We start from the raw sequence: 21570 nt of genomic DNA on the forward strand, positions 1-21570 counted from the left end.
GTGGAGGTTCGGACAAGCGGAAGTGGATGTGTTCACCTCCAAGGAGACAACACACTGCCCACTATGGTCCGCCTTCACTCCTCCAGCACCATTGGGGCTGGATGCCATGGTGCACATGTGGCCAAGGTCATATCTATATGCTTTTCCCCTGATCGCTCTACTCCCACAAGTTCTAGCGAAGTTACAAGTTAGAGTTTGCCAAGACCATCTACATCTGCTGCTAGTAGCACCTTATTGGCCAGCTCAAATATGGTTCTTGGAGAAAATATCCCTGCTAGATGGCACTCCTTGGGAGATTCCCATTCACAGGGATCTACTGTCTCAAGGCGGCTGAGGCCCATTTGCAGGCAGCGCATACCTTCCTGGGACCTTTCCGTGGTCCTGGAAAGTCTGTCAGGGGCCCCATTTGAACCCTTAGAGTCAGCCTCTGAGAAGCTTCTGACTCTAAAGGTAGATCTTCTGCTGGCCCTGACATCTCTCAAGCAAGTAGGAGATCTACAAGCTCTCTCTGTTGCCCCCTCCTGCCTTGACTTTGCCCATGGATTAGCCAAGGCCTTCCTGTATCCTAGGCTGGATTATATTTCTAACCTGCCTACATCCTCTGCCCAGCCTGTGGTGTTGCAGGCGTTCTGCCCTCCTCCGTTCCTCACACCAGAACAAGAGAGGATGCACCTGCTGTGTCCAGTAAGGGCTCTCTATACTTATGTGCACCGCTCCAGCCAGTGGCGTAAGTCGGAGCAGCTGCTGGTCTGCTTTGGCGGCGGCAGTAGAGGTGATGCTGTGTCAAAGCAGCGCATCTCTAATTGGATAGTGGAAGCAATCTCTATTGCTTATCAGGGGTGCAGTCTCACTACGCCTCTGGGCATAAGCGCTCATTCCACTAGGGCGGTCGCCTCCTCAAAGGCTTTGTCCAAAGGTATATACTTACAGGATGTGTGTGCTGCTGCAGGGTGGTCTACACCACACACATTCATACATTATTATAGCCTGGATATTCATTCCACCCTGGGCTCGAGTGTCTTGCAGTGACCCTCGGGCTTGGGTTTTTTTAACAGTCCGTACCCTCGGTATGACGGAGTGGGTATTCTCATTCCCATAGTGTTATGCTAAACGCAACGTGGAGTTCCCTTTGAAAGGGAACATCTGAGTTGCGCATGTAACCCTGTTCCCTGAAAAGAGAACGAGACGTTGCGTAGCCTGTGAATTACGTCTTCGCTTCAGATAATAGAGGCTGACGGCGCAGTTCACAGGTGCCATATATATCATGCAATGCCATGTCACCTGATCATGGCAGGCCTATAAATAGAGGCATGATTTTACACAAGCTTCAGATGCCAGTCACATGCGCAAGGGCACTCCCATAGTGTTATCCTAAATGCAACATCTTGTTCCCTTCTCAGGGAACAGGGTTACATGTGTAACCCAGACGTTTGGTTTGCAATTCTTTGGGATCCATGAGAGCAGAGTATTTTTAAGGATTTTCTTAACAAATGACCAAAAGGTTGAACAATAAAGACAATTGTTTGCAGCCTTCTTTGCTCATATGTACCAATGGTGCCAATATTACTGGAGGGCACTGTACACTTGTGGGAATATATGTATGTATGTATGTATGTATGTATGTATATATACATTTTATATATATATATATATATATATATATATATATATATATATATATATATATATATATATATATATATATATATATGTGTGTGTGTGTGTGTGTGTGTGTGGCTGTTTGTTAATGGCTGTTTGTTAGTTATTTTGAGGGAACAGCAAGTTTACACTGTTACACAAGCTGTATACTCACTACTTTACATTGTAGCAAAGTGTCATTTCTTCAGTGTTGTCACATTAAAAGGTATAATCAAATATTTACAAAAATGTGAGGGGTGTACTCACTTTTGTGAGATATAATATATATATATATATATATATATATATATATATATATATATATATATATATATATATATATATATATATATGCCTTGCTGGTTTCATCTACAGAATAATGATGAAAACAGTTCTATGGAGATTTCAAGCATACATACTCCAGACTACCTAATTACAGGGAAAATGAGTGTATTAAAAATAAGGGAAGTTTTCTTGTTATTATTCGCAGTGTGACTCTGACAAAATAACAAAGAAATTATGACAGAATTTGGTTTGACAAATTGTCACACTTACACACTAAACTTCAATCTTCAATTGCATAATCAAGGCAAAATGTCTGATTAATTCCGTTTACCAGGCATTCTGTAACAGTTTATGGACAAAGACAAACAGTGTGAAAAACACATTCATGCTCTTTTAGAAAGACTTACACATCTACACTGACAGAAGAAAGTAGTATAGTATAGTAAGTCAAACAGTGAGAGTCTAATGAAGAGCCAGGGGACTTCTTCACAGAATACAGCATTCTCTTAAATGCTGTTTTCAGGCCAAAACATACTAGATTTCAAAGTAGAAGTGAGTTTTAAGTTTTCTCAAATGTTGAAACTGACAAATAAAACCTAAGCAACACTCCAACAGTTCACCCTTTTTGCATAAAACTAAACAGATAAAGCTCAAGTATATCAATAATAAAACAAACAAACACACAAAAAACACAAACAGACCAATAACAAAAAACATATTCGGCTATGTGTATCTACAGTGAGGGAAAAAAGTATTTGATCCCCTGCTGATTTTGTACGTTTGCCCACTGACAAAGAAATGATCAGTCTATAATTTTAATGGTAGATTTATTTGAACAGTGAGAGACAGAATAACAACAAAAAAATCCAGAAAAACGCATGTCAAAAATGTTATAAATTGATTTGCATTTTAATGAGGGAAAAAAGTATTTGACCCCCTCTCAATCAGAAAGATTTCTGGCTCCCAGGTGTCTTTTATACAGGTAACGAGCTGAGATTAGGAGCACACTCTTAAAGGGAGTGCTCCTAATATCAGTTTGTTACCTGTATAAAAGACACCTGTCCACAGAAGCAATCAATCAATCAGATTCCAAACTCTCCACCATGGCCAAGACCAAAGAGCTCTCCAAGGATGTCAGGGACAAGACTGTAGACCTACACAAGTCTGGAATGGGCTACAAGACCATTGTCAAGCAGCTTGGTGAGAAGGGGACAACAGTTGGTGCGATTATTCGCAAATGGAAGAAGCACAAAAGAACTGTCAATCTCCCTCGGCCTGGGGCTCCATGCAAGGTCTCACCTCGTGGAGTTGCATTAATCATGAGAACAGTGAGGAATCAGCCCAGAACTACACAGGAGGATCTTGTCAATGATCTCAAGGCAGCTGGGACCATAGTCACCAAGAAAACAATTGGTAACACACTATGCCGTGAAGGACTGAAATCCTGCAGCGCGCGCAAGGTTCGCTGCTCAAGAAAGCACATATACATGCCCGTCTGAAGTTTGCCAATGAACATCTGCATGGTTCAGAGGACAACTGGGTGAAAGTGTTGAGGTCAGATGAGACCAAAATGGAGCTCTTTGGCATGAACTCAACTCGCCGTGTTTGGAGGAGGAGGAATGCTGCCTATGACCCCTGGAACACCATCCCCACTGTCAAACATGGAGGTGGAAACATTATGCTTTGGGGGTTTTTTTATGCTAAGGGGACAGGACAACTTCACCGCATCAAAGGGACGATGGACGGGGCCATGTACCGTCAAATCTTGGGTGAAAACCTCCTTCCCTCAGACAGGGCATTGAAAATGGGTCGTGGATGGATAGTCCAGCATGACAATGACCCAAAACACACGGCCAAGGCAACAAAGGAGTGGCTCAAGAAGAAGCACATTAAGGTCCTGGAGTGGCCTAGCCAGTCTCCAGACCTAAATCCCATAGAAAATCTGTGGAGGGAGCTGAAGGTTCGAGTTGCCAAACATCAGCCTCGAAACCTTAATGATTTGGAGAAGATCTGCAAAGAGGAGTGGGACAAAATCCCTCCTGAGATGTGTGAAAACCTGGTGGCCAACTACAAGAAACGTCTGACCTCTGTGATTGCCAACAAGGGTTTTTAAACCAAGTACTAAGTCATGTTTTGCAGAGGGGGTCAAATACTTATTTCCCTCATTAAAATGCAAATCAATTTATAACATTTTTGACATGCGTTTTTCTGGATTTTCTTGTTGTTATTCTGTCTCTCACTGTTCAAATACAACTACCATTAAAGTTATAGACTGATCATTTCTTTGTCAGTGGGCAAACGTACAAAATCAGCAGGGGATCAAATACTTTTTTCCCTCACTGTATGAACATTCTTCAGCTCACGAAATAAATAAATTACTTTCACATTGTGTATATTCCTCGTAATTTTCATCTTGATTTTCTTTTCAGCCTCTGCTAATCAAAAGGAAAAATTCTTCAGAAATAGCCATACTAGCATAAGAAATGCTACTTTGTGGATATGGACCAGCTTGTTTGCATTGGAGCTGAAGTAGCCCCTTGAGTTCAGATCTGGAACAAAAGAGACAAATATGAATAATATATAATATTATTTAGATAAAATAGCATATGTAATGTCAGTGTACACATTAGTTTAGTTAGGTGCATTTTTATACTCACAAAGCAATATTAGCATATTTGTGATTTGTGATTTGATCTGTTGAACCAAAACAGGTGCAGACTAAAGCCTCACTCGCTGACTGTCTTTTTAGGTCTTGAATGGGCTATTTGTGGGTGAATGCTGACTGTAATGTTGACCTAAAATGTTCTATTAATTGTTACCAAGAAGAGCACTGTCGATTCCATTGACCCAAAATGAGTAAAAATTAGCCTCACTGGACATATTTGATAATGAAAGGAGCTGCTGTAACAAAGGTAACAAGCTTGCACTCTACTCTATTCCATTAGTTATTAGCATTAGCATTTTTGGATACAGCAAGATGAATGAGTGGAGCAAGGTAAATCTGTTTATAGAGCTGTAGCAACTTTACATTAATTATTAACAGCATTAGCATTTTTTTCCTGCTGACTCAGTATAAGGTTGTGGACATTTTCAACATTAGCATGGTCAGGTCCATTAACCCTAAATGAGGCTGTGAATTAGTGAAGTCTCACCAGGCATCTCTGGCATATAGATGAAACTGAGTGAAAGGTTTGTACAGTGCTAACTCTTCCCTAGTTTTTTTTTTTTTTGCTCATTACCAATATTAGCAAAATGATATATGAATCAGAAGAAGGCAAAATTGAAATAAACCTCTAAGAGGCTAATACAGTATACTGCCAATATATTACTATATGAATATCCCTAGTTGTAAATAACATAGTAATCACTGCAAATCACTCCACTGATCACCCTGATTATTTGGCAGCTTATGAGCACTTGATCTCTTTTTTTTTGCAGAATGAACCTGAAGTATAACAGATGAAAGCATGAAACCTGGACAGTATTGATAAATGCTGTGTCTGCTGTTGATATTTTTAACAAATTACTGGACAAACAAACAAAAATATTTATTTTATTATAATGCGCTAACAATTTAAGGCAGCAAATATATACTTAAAATCCAGGGCATGAAGTGGTAATGTGTGCAGGCCTTAGGCTATTTTCTTATGTTTTAATTTGCTATTTTGAGTTGTCTAATTAATTAAATGATGCTAATGTCCTGCCCAAACATCCCCCTGGTTTAAAGGATAAGCTTACCAAGCATTAATTTGGAAAACTAAGTGTTACTAAAAAAAAAACAGCTGGAGGTTAATTGTAGAGTATCTTGGAGAGGCAGAGTCTTTCAGAAATAAAGATTTGCAGAGATTCACCAAGCTGTGAAAAACTGCATCTACATTTTGTGGAACAATTTCAGAATAATGTCCCTCAACATAAAATTGCAAACACTATGCATATCTCATCATCTACAGTACATAATATCATCAAAAGATTCCAAGAATTTGGAGAAATCTCTGTGCACAAGGGACAAGGGTGAAAATCAATATTGCATGCCCATGATCTTCGGGCCCTCAGGTAGCACTGCATTAAAAACAGGCATTCTGTAATGGAAATCACTGCATCGGCTCAGAAATACCTCCAGAACTCATTGTCTGTGAACAAAGTTCACCGTGCCATCCACAAATGCTGGTTAAAGCTTTATCATGCAAAGAAGCCATATGTGAACATGATCCAGCAACACCGCCGTCTTCTCTTGGCCTAAGCTCATTTAAAATGGACTGAGGCAAAGTGGAAAACTGTTCTGTGGTCAGGTGAATTGAAATTTTAAATTCTTTTTGGAAACCATGAACACCACATCCTCTAAACTAAAGAGGACTATAGAGGAGAGGGACCATCCGGCTTTTTATCAGCACTCAGTTCAATAGCCTGCATCTCTAATGGTATGGGGGTGTATTAGTGACTATGGAATGGGCAGCTTTCACAACTGGAAAGGCACCATCAATGCTAAAAGGTGTATACAGGCTTTAGAGCAAGATATGATCCCATCCAGATTCCTTCTAAGAGACTCTGCCTCTCTAAAACACTGTTTTTATACCCAATCATGTTACTGACCTGTTGCCAATTAACCTAATTAGTTACAAAATGTTCCCCCAGCTGTTTCTTTTTAGTAACACTAACTTTTCCAGACTTTTGTTGCCCACGTCCCAACTTTTTTCACATATTGCAGCCATCAAATTCAAAATTCACTTATTTTTTCCTTAAAATGGTAAATTTCCTCAGTTTAAACATTTGATACCTTTTCTATGTTCAATTGTGAATAACATATGGGTTTATGAGATTTGCAAATCATTGCATTCGGTTTGTATTTACATTTTACACAGCATCCCAATTTTTTTGGAATTGAGATTATCATAATACAGTATAATTGATAAGAAGAAGAAGAAAAAAAATCAGTCTTTGAGCTAAGAAATGTCTCAGATTAAGATGTTGTCTCCTCTGATATCATCTGTGTGAAAAACATTACAGAGATGTATTTTTGTAGTGTATTTATAGCCCAAAACATGAATTTCAGTGTGACATAATGTGATTGCTGTCAGACAGTGGCACTGGACTTAATGCTGTTCCTTGCCTGAGCCAGTATAATGCAAGCAAAATCAATTAACCTCACAATTATTTTAAATCATTTCAAATACTGAGCTTTTGTTTCCTCAGAGGACCATTTTGCTCTGTTCACATTCATCAGTGACTTTCATGACAATTATTCTTCTATTTAACTGATTATTAAATAGATTCATCACAACATCTGATTGAATGGTATCATACTATAGATCATAGTACAGATTTATTGTAACTATATCCCTAACACGAGAACTGAATGACATTAATCTGCAAAACTTCTCTGTCTCTATGGAGTTAAATGCAACACCACACTTGACATTGAATAGAAAACTAAGATAATTACATGATTATCAGATTATTTTAAATTGTATTATGACTATACTGATTGGCTATATAATATGAATATATTGGTTATATACAGCCAGGTCCATACATATCTGGACAGTGACACAATTTTTCATAATTTTGCCTCTGTACAACACCACAATGGATTTGAAATGAAGCAATAAGATGTGATTGAAGTGTAGACTTTCAGCTTTAATTCAAGGGGTATAACAAAAAAAAAATGCATTAACCATTTAGAAATTTGGAGTAAAATGTTTTCCCTCCATTTTCACAGTCTCAAAAGTAATTGGACAAACTAACAATCATAAATATTAGGATCATTTTTAATATTTTGTAGTCAATGAATGCATGAAGTCTGGAAACCATGGACATAACCAAATGCTGAGTTTCCTCCCTTGAGGTGCTTTGCCAGGCCTTTACTCCAACTTCAGGTCCTGCTTGTTTTGGGTCTTTCTGCCTTCAGCTTTGTCAGTGAGTGAAAAGCATGCTCAATTAGACAGAACCCATGGAGACACATTTGGCAGTAGTTTCCACGCTGCCAGATGGTCTTATAACTTACAACTTTAACTTTTCCACATTCTATTCATTTTCGTTGCACCGCCGCCAAGATGTTCCAAGTTGGCCTTGGATTCTGGACTCCCGAACGCAGTCACAAATAGTCCTACAAATACACATACGTTTTCAAGCCCACTGGATCCTGTGTCCACTAGAAGCTGTACCCACTGGCGGGTTGGGCCGAAGAACTGGGACAACATGAACCTTATCCATTGCTTCTCATTGGGCTTGGCTTGGGGTCTGCTACGCTTGCAAAATAGTACTGGCAGTCAACAAGAAAATATTCCGGATAGCCAAAAAACCTATCATACGTATTCAGGAGCTCTATGCCAGTCCACTGGGGAAAGTGAATCGGGTCCAAGGTTGGGACAGTTTGCTTGGTTTCCCTAGTGTGACGTCTCCTCCGTCTTCCTGCTGCATACATGGTGAGGCGAAGTATTCTGTCACGTAATGGGGTTGAGGACGGATACAATTGCAGATAAGAGCTTCATTAAAGAGAGGCAGGCAGACAAATCCAAATTGTGGATCAAAAGTGTGGTACAAAAACAGGCAAAAGTTCAGGCTATCGACAAATGGACATAAACTAGGCAAGGAAAACGAGAAACTATAAGCAAAATCACAAACCATGAAACGGAACACGATGAACAAATTCTTGGCACGGTGAATACAATCAGTACTTCGCAAAGACTAGTGTTTAAACAGTCTCTTTTATGTGTGATTGTGTGTGAGATTGCATGCAGGTGTGTATGATTAGAATGAAAGTGAGATTTCTGGGAATTACGGTCCATGGTGGCCATGTTTGTAGGCCGCAGTGCAGGATGGAAAATGTAGTCACTGGTTTGCTGTGATATGACAACTCTATTCCTGCACCAGTATTTAGCCAGTAATGGAGGTGTTGTCTTGTTTGTATGTTGTGCCTCCTGTGTTTGATATTTTCCAGCACTCACCAATGTTTTTTCCTCAAACATGACCGATCGAAGGCGGGAATATATAGGATCTCAACTACAAGCAGGATATATGACCCAAGAAAGTATTAAGACACACAAAACCCATGGACACTCTCAGACAGAAAACCCAATGGACAGCTGTGGAGAAAACGTTACAGACTGGCTGCCATAAAACAATGAAACAATGAACTTAATTAGCCTCTGTTTGTGTTTGTCTTCACTCAACCACCTTACGACAATAAGATGAGTGTTATATATATATATATATGTATATATATATATAGTGTTATGTATGTATGTATGTATGTATGTATATATATATATATATATATATATATATATATATATATATATATATATAATAAGAATATTGTGGAAAAGTTTTTTTTCCCCGTAATTTAGCTCGTGGAAATCAAAAATCCAGTATCCCGAAATATTAGAATAAAGAATTTATAATGTAGAAATGTTGACCTGAGAAAAGCTCTAATCAGCTAAATAACTCAAAACACTTCCAAAGGTATCCTGAGCCTTTAATCTCTCAGTCTGCTTCAGTACACACAACCAAAATCAATTTTCAAATGAAAGTCAATTTTGCATTCATTTGGAAATCAAGGTCCCAAAGTCTGGAGGAAGAGTGGAGAAGTACAGAATCCAAGTTGCTGGAAGTCCAGTGTGAAGTTTCCACAGACAGTGAGGATTTGGGGTGCCATGTCCTCACCTGTGTGAAGTTGGCCCCCCACCCAACGCAAAACTTTGGCAAAACAGTCTCAATCATTTGTGCTCCGTTTGTGCTGGTTTGTGCCGATAAACGCTTTGTTTGTGCTGCTTCGGTTCTGGAGATATTAAAAGAATATTTGTAGGTCATTCTGGGGTCACTCAGCCCCCCCACACGCTCCAAATTCACTCCAAATTGTCTCAATAATTTGTGATCCGTTTGTGCTGGTTTGTGCCGATAAAAGTTTCGTTTGTGCTGCTTCCGTTTTTAAAATATTAGACATTGACTTATAGGCGAAAATCTCCTCGGTGTGAGCACACTTTTAGAGTCAAATTGCCGAAGACTTTTTCAAGACAAATCATATCATCATATGTTCAATAAACAATTATCTTTACTTCATTCCCTGGTCTCTCATGATTGAACTTTTCATTTATTTACAAAGAGAATCATCTTTTACACTTCACTGCCACCACTAGGTGTAAGTGACACTTCTGTTCAAGATGCTCTTGTGGAAATTAGTGTTAAGTTAGTATAGGAAAAGTCGATATGGTTACTAAATCAAAATTCTGGCCAGTGTAAGTACAATGTATTAACACTGTCAGTTATAATATTATTAGTTAACTTCAATCATAATGGTACAACATTCAAGAGAGCTAAGATTGTCAATGTTTATTGAACAGAAAACTCATAAACACAGAACTGCAGCAAACAGATTATGTTGCATGTATTTATTTATGGCAATGTTAATATTATGACTGTTATTCTCATAACAACATATACAGTAACACATAAAAACACTTACCTGGTAGTTCGTGTTACATTTCACGCATCCTGTGATCCGCTGTGTCTTTTAAAAGTTGAAAGCGCACAGTGGATAGGTAACAATTAAATGAATGCAACTATTTAATGTGATTTGTTTTGTTGTTTGGATTTTAACTTGTTACTTCAACTGTATTATTATAAATAAAAAAAAAAGACAGTTGCAAAAACGAAGCTTTTATCGCCACAAACAAAGCGCAAATGATTGAGACTATTTGGAGTGAACTTGGAGCATGTGGGGGGCTGGTGACATCACTGCACCATAATTCAATGTCTAATATTTTAAAAACAGAAGCAGCACAAATGAAATTTTTATCAGCACAAATGGAGCACAAACGATTGAGACTATTTGGAGTGAATTTGGAGCATGTGGGGGGGCTCATTGACCTCAGAATGACCTATAAATATTCTTTTAATATCTCCAAATCCGAAGCAACACAAACGAAGTGTTTATCGGCACAAACCAGCACAAACGGAGCAAAAATGATTGAGACTATTTTGCTGACGTTTTGCATTGGGTGGGGGGCCAACTTCAAGCAGGTCATGTAATCTGCTGTTGTTCCACTGTGTTTTCTCAAATCGAGACTGAATGCATCCGTCTACCTGGAGATTTTAGAGAACTTCATGCTTCCTTCTGCTGACAAGCTTTATGGAGATGCTGATTTCCTTTTCCAACAGGACTTGGCACCTGTACACAGTGCCAAAACTACTAGTAACTGGTTGCTGACCATTGTATTACTGTGTTTTATTGTCCAGCCAACTTGCCTGACCTGAATTGTCAAGAGGAAAATGAGAGACACCAGACCCAACAATACAGATGAGCTGAAGGCCACTATCAAAGCAACCTGGGCTTCCAGAACACCGACAGTGCCACAGGGTGATTGCCTCCATGCCACCCCGCATTGATGCAGTAATTCGTGCAAAAAGAGTCCTGACCAAGTGTTGAGTGCATAAATTAACATACTTTTCCGTACTATGAATTCTTTATTCTAACATTTTGAGATATTGGATTTTTTATTTCCATGGGCTGTAAGCTGTAATGATCAAGATTAATACAAAAAAAATGCTTGAAATGTTTCACTTTACGTGTAATGATTCTAGATTATATGAAAGTATATCTATATCTATATATCTATATATATATCTATATATATATCTATATATATATATATATATATATATATATATATATATATATATATGGCAGCTTGCTCCACTCACATAAAAATGATGCACTGGCTCCTCACTCTGGCTCCAGTCAGAGAGGGCAGGTTGACACAAGCCCCCTTTCCGTATTTTTCATTCATTTATTTATTTATTTATTTTTTAACACGGAAGTGAAGCATCGGATCTGGAGGAAAGAGTCCAGGTCCATACTGGAGCCCCAGGATCTAAGCCGGTTGTCTGCCTTGGCAACAGCCGGCCCAGAGTCCTAAGGTTCTGAAACCCATCTTGGTTTGGTTGAGAAGTGAGGGAGCCAGAGCAGAACCGTGCTGCAATATGCTTCACTCTCATACACTTCACACAGAAAGAGTCCTTGCCCTCTCCCATAATAATATGAGACAAAGGAGTAACACTTCCTGAACTCTCTCTGACTCAACCTTTCAAAGGGACAGAAAAGTAAAGATCACCTAACCACGGCAGGCCTATAAATAGGCGTGATGTCACACGTGAGGGTCTTTCCCACAGTGTGAAGCTCATGCAACATTGAGTTCCCTTTGAAAAGGAACTGTGTTTTCAAAAAACATTTACGAAAAGCTACATTTTCGCTGGACAAAACGGTGTCTCAGTTTGGATGGAAAGACCAAAACGTAGAAAAAAAGATCTGTTTTCAAATTTATCCGGATTAATGGGGATACAGCCTAAATGTAGATGTGAGGAAGCCTCAGTTGAAAAATGTGTTAAGTAGAAAGGGCTGATGTTGTCAAGTTTTGCATACTGCTAAATGTGTCTACTGTTTTCAATTAGTACAGTAAATGAGGGAAGCCTTACTGGTCATCTTTGGTATGTGAATAGGACTGCTGTAGCTGCCATCTCCTCCATCACTTAAGGTTTTGATCTGTATAAGAAGATCTTCTGATGGAACCTGTAGCTCCAATGACGTCTGATTTTTTTCAACTGTGCTGGTCCCTCTGTGCCAGTTTTGACGGTACATCACCTGAAAGACAACTGATCTGTCAGATTCAATAATATATCTGTGATATATCAAAATAACCTGTGTCCAATTTATTAAATATGAATATAATTATCAAATGAATGTTAAGATGTAGATGTATTATTTTAATGAATCTTAAGTCAATAATGTGTACAGATGTCTTAGTATTGAGTTAAGATGTCTAAACTCAATTGTTAGCAATTAAATAAGGTTTATGGAGACAGACACACAAAACCCAATCTCACAGATCCAGTCTCTCCTGTTTGTCTTTGCAGAGAAGAGAAATTACATGAGCTGGTATGTCTACTCATACTGTATGACATGAAAATCACAAACTTTATGCATGAAGTGGGCAATGCTCAATATGTTAAAAAAAAGAGGTCAAACTATTTATTACCCATCAATCATATTCAAATAGTGTAGTGGTAAAGATTAGCTATGCAACATATGCTTGTGCCAGAACTTTGATAAACATATTTAAGGTGCTGCAAATAGGCTGCATGCAAAACTGGGAGAATGGGTTGCACAAAATCCTTGACATTCTCTTGAGAGCAGGTGTGTATGAACATAGCTGTGAGTGTGAATAGGAAATTAATGGAAAATACCAATAATTTATTTATTTATTTGTTTGTTTGTTTGAAAGGTTTTTCTTTTTTTAATGGAAAATCAGTTTATGTGAAAAACTAAATTGTTGGATAAATAATGACGAATATTTATATGCTAATTTTGAAGCACATTTACATTATGGAATTCTAAAGATGTCTTATTCATGATTTAGGTTACGGCAGAAAAATGCTGTAGCTTAAATTGGTGTGTTGTAAGAAGTGGCTATAAGAAAATATTACAAGCATTGAAAATGCCCATTTCCACCATCCGGGTAATAATTAAGAAGTTCCAGTCAACTGAATATGTTATGAATCAACCTGGAAGAGGATATGTATCTATATTGTTTCAACACACTGTGAAAAGGATGGTTTGAGTGGCCAAAAATCTCCAAGGATTACAGCTGGAGAATTGCAGAAGTTAGTTTCATCTTGGGGTCAGAAAGTCTCCAAAACTACAATCTAAAGTGACCTACATCACCACAAGTTGTTTGGAAGGGTTTCAATAAAAAAAGTCTCTACTCTCATCCAAAAACAAACTCAAGTGTCTTCAGTTTGCAGACACTACTGGAACTTCAAATGGGATCAGGTTCTATGGTCAGATGAAACCAAAATAGAGCTTTTAGGCAATAAACACCAGAGGTGGAACTGGTGCACACAGAGAGATAGCCATATGGAAAAGTACCTTATGCCCATGGTTAAATATGGTGGTGGCTCTTTAATGTTTCGGGGCTATTTTTCTGCCAGAGGACCTGGACATTTTGTTAGGATACATGACATCATGGACTCTTATCAAATATCAACAGATATTAAACCTGACTGCTTCTACCAGGAAAGCTTAAAATGGGACATAGTTGGATCTTCCAGCAGGACAATGATCCAAAACATACATCAAAAGCAACACAAAAAATGGTTTACTGTCCACAAAATCAAGATCCTTCATTGGCCATCCCAGTCCACTGATTTGAAACCAATAGAAAACCTGTGTCATGAACTGAAGAGGAGAGTCCACCAGCGTGGACCTCGAATTTTGAAGGATCTAGGGGGATTCTGTAAGAACTCAGATCCCTTGCCATGTATTCTCCAACCTCATCAGGCATTATAGGAGAAGACTCAGAGCTGTTATCTTGGCAAAGGGAGGTAGCACAAAGTATTAACTAAAAGGGTGCCAAAAATTGTGGCACACATACAGTATCTCACAAAAGTGAGTACACCCCTCACATTTTTTTAAATATTTGATTATATATTTTAATGTGACAACAATGAAGAAATTACACTTTGTTACAATGTAAAGTAGTGAGTGTACAGCTTGTATAACAGTGTAAATTTGCTGTCCCCTCACAATAACTCAACACACAGCCATTAATGTCTAAACCATTGGCAACAAAAGTGAGTACACCCCTGAAAATGTCCAAATTGGGCCCAAAGTGTCAATATTTTGTGTGGCCACCATTATTTTCCAGCACTGCCTTAACCCTCTTGGGCATGGAGTTCACCAGAGCTTCACAGGTTGCCACTGGAGTCCTCTTCCAATCCTCCATGACGACGTTACGGAGCTGGTGGATGTTAGAGTCCTTGTGCTCCTCCACCTTCCCATTTTGGATGCCCCACAGATGCTCAATAGGGTTTAGGTCTGGAGACATGCTTGGCCAGTCCATCACCTTCACCCTCAGCTTCTTTAGCAAGGCAGTGGTCGTCTTGGAGGTGTGTTTGGGGTCGTTATCATGCTGGAATACTGCCCTGCGGCCCAGTCTCCGAAGGGAGGGGATCATGCTCTGCTTTAGTATGTCACTGTACATGTTGACATTCATGGTTCCCTCAATGAACTGTAGCTCCCCAGTGCCAGCAGCACTCATGCAGCCCCAGACCATGACACTCCCACCACCATGCTTGATTGTAGGCAAGACACACTTGTCTTTGTACTCCTCACCTGGTTGTCGCCAAACACGCTTGACACCATCTGAACCAAATAAGTTTATCTTGCTCTCATCAGACCACAGGACATGGTTCCAGTAATCCATATCCTTAGTCTGCTTGTCTTCAGCAAACTTTTTGCGGGCTTTCTTGGGCATCATCTTTAGAAGATGCTTCCTTCTGGGACGATAGCCATGCAGACCAATTTGATGCAGTGTGCGGCGTACGGTCTAAACACTGACAGGCTGACCCCCCACCCCTTCAACCTCTGCAGCAATGCTGGCAGCACTCATATGTCTATTTCCCAAAGACAACCTCTGGATATGACGCTGAGCACGTGCACCAACCTCTTTGGTCGACCATGGCGAGGCCTGTTCTGACTGGAACCTGTCCTGTTAAACCGATGTATAGTCTTGGCCACCATGATGCAGCTCAGTGTCAGGGTCTTGGCAATCTTCTTATAGCCTAGGCCATCTTTATGTAGAGCAACAATTATTTTTTTCAGATCCTCAGAGAGTTCTTTGACATGAGGCGCCATGTTGAATTTCCAGTGACCAGTATGAGGGAGTGTAAGAGCGATGACACCAAATTTAACACACCTGCTCCCCATTCACACCTGAGACCTTGTAACACTACTGTAACAAGTCACGACAACGTGAAGGAAAATGGCTAATTGGGCCCAATTTGGACATTTTCACTTAGGGGTGTCCTCACTTTTGTTTCCAGCGGTTTAGACATTAATGGCTGTTTGTTGAGTTATTTTGAGGGGACAGAAAATTTACACTGCTACACAAGCTGTACACTCACTATTTTACATTGTAGCAAAGTGTCATTTCTTCAGTGTTGTCACATGAAAATATATAATCAAGTATTTACAAAAATGTGAGGGGTGTACTCACTTTTGTGAGATACTACAGTGAGGGAAAAAAGTATTTGATCCCCTGCTGATTTTGTACGTTTGCCCACTGACAAAGAAATGATCATTCTATAATTTTAATGGTAGTTGTATTTGAACAGTGAGAGACAGAATAACAACAAGAAAATCCAGAAAAACGCATGTCAAAAATGTTATAAATTGATTTGCATTTTAATGAGGGAAATAAGTATTTGACCCCCTCTGCAAAACATGACTTAGTACTTGGTTTAAAAATCCTTGTTGGCAATCACAGAGGTCAGACGTTTCTTGTAGTTGGCCACCAGGTTTGCACACATCTCAGGAGGGATTTTGTCCCACTCCTCTTTGTAGATCTTCTCCAATCATTAAGGTTTCGAGGCTGACGTTTGGCAACTCGAACCTTCAGCTCTCTCCACAGATTTTCTATGGGATTAAGGTCTGGAGACTGCCTAGGTCACTCCAGGACCTTAATGTGCTTCTTCTTGAGCCACTCCTTTGTTGCCTTGGCCGTGTGTTTTGGGTCATTGTCATGCTGGAATATCCATCCACGACCCATTTTCAATGCCCTGTCTGAGGGAAGGAGGTTTTCACCCAAGATTTGACAGTACATGGCCCCGTCCATCGTCCCTTTGATGCGGTGAAGTTGTCCTGTCCCCTTAGCAGAAAAAAAAACCCCAAAGCATAATGTTTCCACCTCCATGTTTGACGGTGGGGATGGTGTTCCAGGGGTCATAGGCAGCATTCCTCCTCCTCCAAACACGGCGAGTTGAGTTGATGCCAAAGAGCTCCATTTTGGTCTCATCTGACCTCAACACTTTCACCCAGTTGTCCTCTGAATCATTCAGATGTTCATTGGCAAACTTCAGACGGGCATGTATATGTGCTTTCTTGAGCAGTGGACCTTGCGCGCGCTGCAGGATTTCAGTCCTTCACGGCGTAGTGTGTTACCAATTGTTTTCTAGGTGACTATGGTCCCAGCTGCCTTGAGATCATTGACAAGATCCTCCCGTGTAGTTCTGGGCTGATTCCTCACTGTTCTCATGATCAATGCAACTCCACGAGGTGAGATCTTGCATGGAGCCCCAGGCCGAGGGAGATTGACAGTTCTTTTGTGCTTCTTCCATTTGCGAATAATCGCACCAACTGTTGTCCCCTTCTCACCAAGCTGCTTGGCAATGGTCTTGTAGCCCATTCCAGACTTGTGTAGGTCTACAGTCTTGTCCCTGACATCCTTGGAGAGCTCTTTGGTCTTGGCCATGGTGGAGAGTTTGGAATCTGAATGATTGATTGCTTCTGTGGACAGGTGTCTTTTATACAGGTAACAAACTGATATTAGGAGCACTCCCTTTAACAGTGTGCTCCTAATCTCAGCTCGTTACCTGTATAAAAGACACCTGGGAGCCAGAAATCTTTCTGATTGAGAGGGGGTCAAATACTTTTTTCCCTCATTAAAATGCAAATTAATTTATAAAATTTTTGACATGCGTTTTTCTGGATTTTTTTTGTTGTTATTCTGTCTCTCACTGTTCAAATACAACTACCATTAAAATTATAGACTGATCATTTCTTTGTCAGTGGGCAAACGTACAAAATCAGCAGGGGATCAAATACTATTTTCCCTCACTGTATATATGTAACAAATATTTTTTTTATATATATAAATCTGTGTTTTGTTAGCAATTCATGAGAGCAGAGTATTTTTGTGAATTTTTTTTTTTTTTTAAATAGACAATTTCTCACAGCCTTACCTGTCCATATTTACCAAGGGTGCCAATATTAGTGGAGGACACTGTGTGTGTGTGTGTGTGTGTGTGTGTGTGTGTGTGTGTGTGTGTGTCCAAAATCTGGAGAGTGGCCAGAATTCTTCACCTTCAGTAAAAGTTTAGAACAGTTACAGTCTAGGAAAAAAGTTAACAACATCACTGTCATATCTGTAATGCCTTTGGAGTATTTTATGCAATACATGCAATGCATGGTGAAATTTTATGGTGACATCTTTACACCATAAATAAACAAGTGACATCTTTACACCTAGTGGCAGCTGGTGATAATATTAGACGCAAGGGCTGAAATCTAAAATATATATATATATATATATATATATATATATATATATATATATATATATATATATATATATATATATATATCAGTAGCTTGACAATTAATCTATTAGGGTTGATCACTAAATTATGTCTCAAGGTCTCACTGCTAATAATAATAATAATAATAATAATAATAATAATAAAATTATAATCCGTATGTAAATAATATTTGGGAAAATTAACACACACACACACACACAGATAGGAAACTGTATTAGCAATTTTTATTATTCTTATTACTATTTTTAATGTTTCAAGCCCACAGAGTAATGCTCCAGTACCTTTATGGTAAACAAAAAATTTCAAAACATTTCATTACAACAATGACCAAAAACCCCACAAAACTTACAGTTCTATTGTCTATCTCGTAGTGTAATTTGTACTTTGATTAGACAATGTGTGCTTATTCAGTATACTTTTAGTTTCTTCTTCAAAACACATTTTCAGGAAAAATGGATGACAGTAAATAATCCACTTCATTTACAGTCATTATGGAAGATGAATGTTGAAGATGTATAGTAGACATATCACTGAAAGGGACTAGAAGATATTTAGCCCAAATGGAGATTAATTCTAGCGGTTGTGTCACTTTGTGTAGTCACCTTATATAGCTGGCACTGATTGACAGTATGAATCTATAGTGACTGCTGGGCTCATAACAGTCAGCCCATAGCATCACTTCATACCATTCAGTTTGTTTTGTCTTGTGACTGCTTTTGCAGTCAGTTTTAAGAAAACGCCCAACAACAACAACGACAACAAACCAAAAACAAAATCTACCAATGGGAATCTAACACTTTTTAGTAAAATGTCTTCCAAAATTTTTCCTACTTAGTTTCAGATAGCCTTTAAGAATGCTTTTGGCAAAAGAAGAGATATCATTCTCATGGCTGGATCGAGAAGCTGTCGCAAGGTTGTGATGGACATGCAATTACATGCATAACACCAGATGTGTTAACACGAGTTCATGATGAGTGGGAGAGACGACTCCGTATTTGGACATGACAGTATTTCCAGACATATGTCTGTTACACAATGTTGCTTTAAAATCTTATTTTTCTGTGTTTCAAACATGGACAATATTTGGTTTAATTTTGGTTTTGGCAGGACGCGATAGAAAAGAGTAAGCTGTTCCTGAAGTGTCTTTGCAGAAACTTTTCCCATGTGACATAATGGAATCTTTACCAACATTTCAGTTTGGATCGGATACATGTTACCTGAGGTTATTTCTACTGGTCATTTTATAGGAGGTAAATAACGCCGTTTAAATAATAAAATGACATGACAGATTCAGATGGACTAAAATCCTGTATGATTCCAGTAATAAGTATATTACCCCATCATGTCCAATCCAAACAGGGCTTAAGAGACGTATTATGTAATATTTAAATAAGCCAAATAAGCCAAAGAGTATTACGTAATATACTGCGGTTACTTTTATGAAAGAATTGAACAAACTGCTTTCATACACTAGCATGCTATGAAACACTGACACCACCTTTCAAAAGACACCAATAACAATGTATTCAATAGACTCACAAGAAGGAAAAGATTCCTTGTCAATTTTTTTTTTTAATTCTGTAAGAAAAGATGAGTTGAATGACAGCTTAACAGTCATAGCCACACAAGACAATAATGGATATGATTATGATTCTACTATCCATGCCTCCCACATGGTGAGGAATCCACTTTTGAGCCATATCTCTTCTCAAGGTTTTCTCCACATAGTATCTAAAGGTATTTTTCTCTTGTCTTGTTTTTTTGAGGTCTGGACAACTATTTCTAATAACACTGTTTTCTGATAGTGTCTACTGGAAAAAGTGTTTAAAACTTAAAAGTGAATTCTCAGCACACTAGAAAGATGATTAGTATGCCAAGCAATTTGCTGTGCTCTTAGGGAAAAAGATCCATAAATCATTTATAATTCTTCTTTAAACGGACAGATGAAAAACAAAGACCTGGGCTTCTGATATTCCTTCTTGCCTGCATGGGTGAGATAATTTGTAGCTATTGATTGCATTATACAAGTTCTGCTCTGAAAGCAGCCTGGATTACAAATGATGAATACTGGAAAGTGATGCTCAGTAAAGCTTGTAGCTCACAGCATTCCAGTTGCTTTCAGCCCACTGGAAAGGCCTTTCTTAGTTAGCCAGCACCATTCAGCATCTAATTAATGCATTCAAAAGAGAAAAAAAAATTGCAATGCTGATCTTTTTACTTTCCACTCACTTTTCATTTTCTTGGTTTGTGCCAGTTCATATGTGCCGATGAGTAAGACTGCTCTTTTTGAGCACAGCAGGCCATCATGCTGACTGGCTCTCTCTGAACTGTATTTTTAAAATATGCTGAGCGTGATCCAGACCACAAATATAACTCCCAGTGAAGAGATTCTTTTAAATGACTGTGCAAAAAAATTATTCAAATTAACATTTTGTCTGATCTAAAGTCTGTATGGTATTAGTAAATAATTTTTAAACCAGAAATCTAAGATTATGTAGGATCACTGTGTTTGCATGTGTTCCTCATGTTTACATAGATCTTTTCCCTACATCACTGGGTGTATATACAACAGACATTGTTTGACTGAGGTGGCAAACTTACCACACAGCTTAAGCAAGCGCTTATAGCTGAACAAATCCTGAGGTTTGAATAGTTGCTGTGACTCATTTTAGCTTCGGATTTTAATTGGTCAAGAGTACAGAACACACTGCTGGCTCCTTTATCTAACTCCAGAGCCAGCTGGCTCTCCTTTAACTAAGACTGTCCAGGTTGCCTGATTAGCAAGCACCAGAGTGTGCATTCAGATTAAAAAGCTGATTAAAATCAAGGCATACACATAAGGTACCAAATATGGAAGCCTGTAGTGCATAAAACACTAATGGGTTTGGCGTCACTGAAAAAATTGCCTAGAGGGACAGAAGCTAATTTCTGATTTATAGGCAACAAAATGTGTCTATAATGTGTGTATAAAGATAAACTAAAAAGTGTATACAAGTGTATACAAGGTAGATTTCACTTTGTAAATATTAATCCATACTCTGGTGTTCCACAGCATACAAAAGCACTACAGAAAGAACAAATCTCACCTTGTAGCCTGTTACTTCAGATTCATTGTCCATTGCCTTTACATGCTGCCAATGCAAAAAGATCTTGGAGTTTGTCAAGTTCCACTCAATATTCCCTGGAGACTGGCTTGGAGCTGAAAAATAAACAGTGTAATGCAGTTTGCACCCACGTAATATCAATGTAACTGCTTTTTTCAATATTTATTTATGAAATTAGTTAATTTTCATTGTCTGGATTTTGAATTTATAGATCATTGCTGTTAAACCTTATGTTTTGTTTGGATCATAGAAACCCTTTTTATGATCATAGGAAGCATTTTTATAAATTATATTTATCGCTCAATCTCTGATATTTGCTAATATGAGAATTTAGTTTAATTGTTTCAGCAGCCTATGCTCTCTCTGTGTTTGATAACTCAATGCACAAAAAATT

The 21570-nt window shown here is 38.6% G+C and overlaps 1 protein-coding gene across 1 annotated transcript in view; it reads right to left on the reverse strand.

Annotated features, from left to right (window-relative positions):
* Positions 1 to 4262: 4262 nt before the first annotated feature.
* LOC108271629 (contactin-4) overlaps positions 4263 to 21570 on the reverse strand; it is a 188131-nt gene continuing 170823 nt past the window's right edge. The window contains exons 21-23 of the mRNA XM_053683821.1: positions 21159 to 21271; positions 12394 to 12559; positions 4263 to 4472 (exon numbers count right to left, since the gene is read on the reverse strand). Coding sequence (XP_053539796.1) covers positions 4363 to 4472; positions 12394 to 12559; positions 21159 to 21271 — 389 coding nt within the window. The 3' untranslated portion in view covers positions 4263 to 4362. The remainder of the gene's footprint in view (positions 4473 to 12393; positions 12560 to 21158; positions 21272 to 21570) is intronic.

This window comes from Ictalurus punctatus, chromosome 11 (genome assembly GCF_001660625.3).
Source record: "Ictalurus punctatus breed USDA103 chromosome 11, Coco_2.0, whole genome shotgun sequence".
Lineage (NCBI taxonomy): Eukaryota > Metazoa > Chordata > Actinopteri > Siluriformes > Ictaluridae > Ictalurus > Ictalurus punctatus.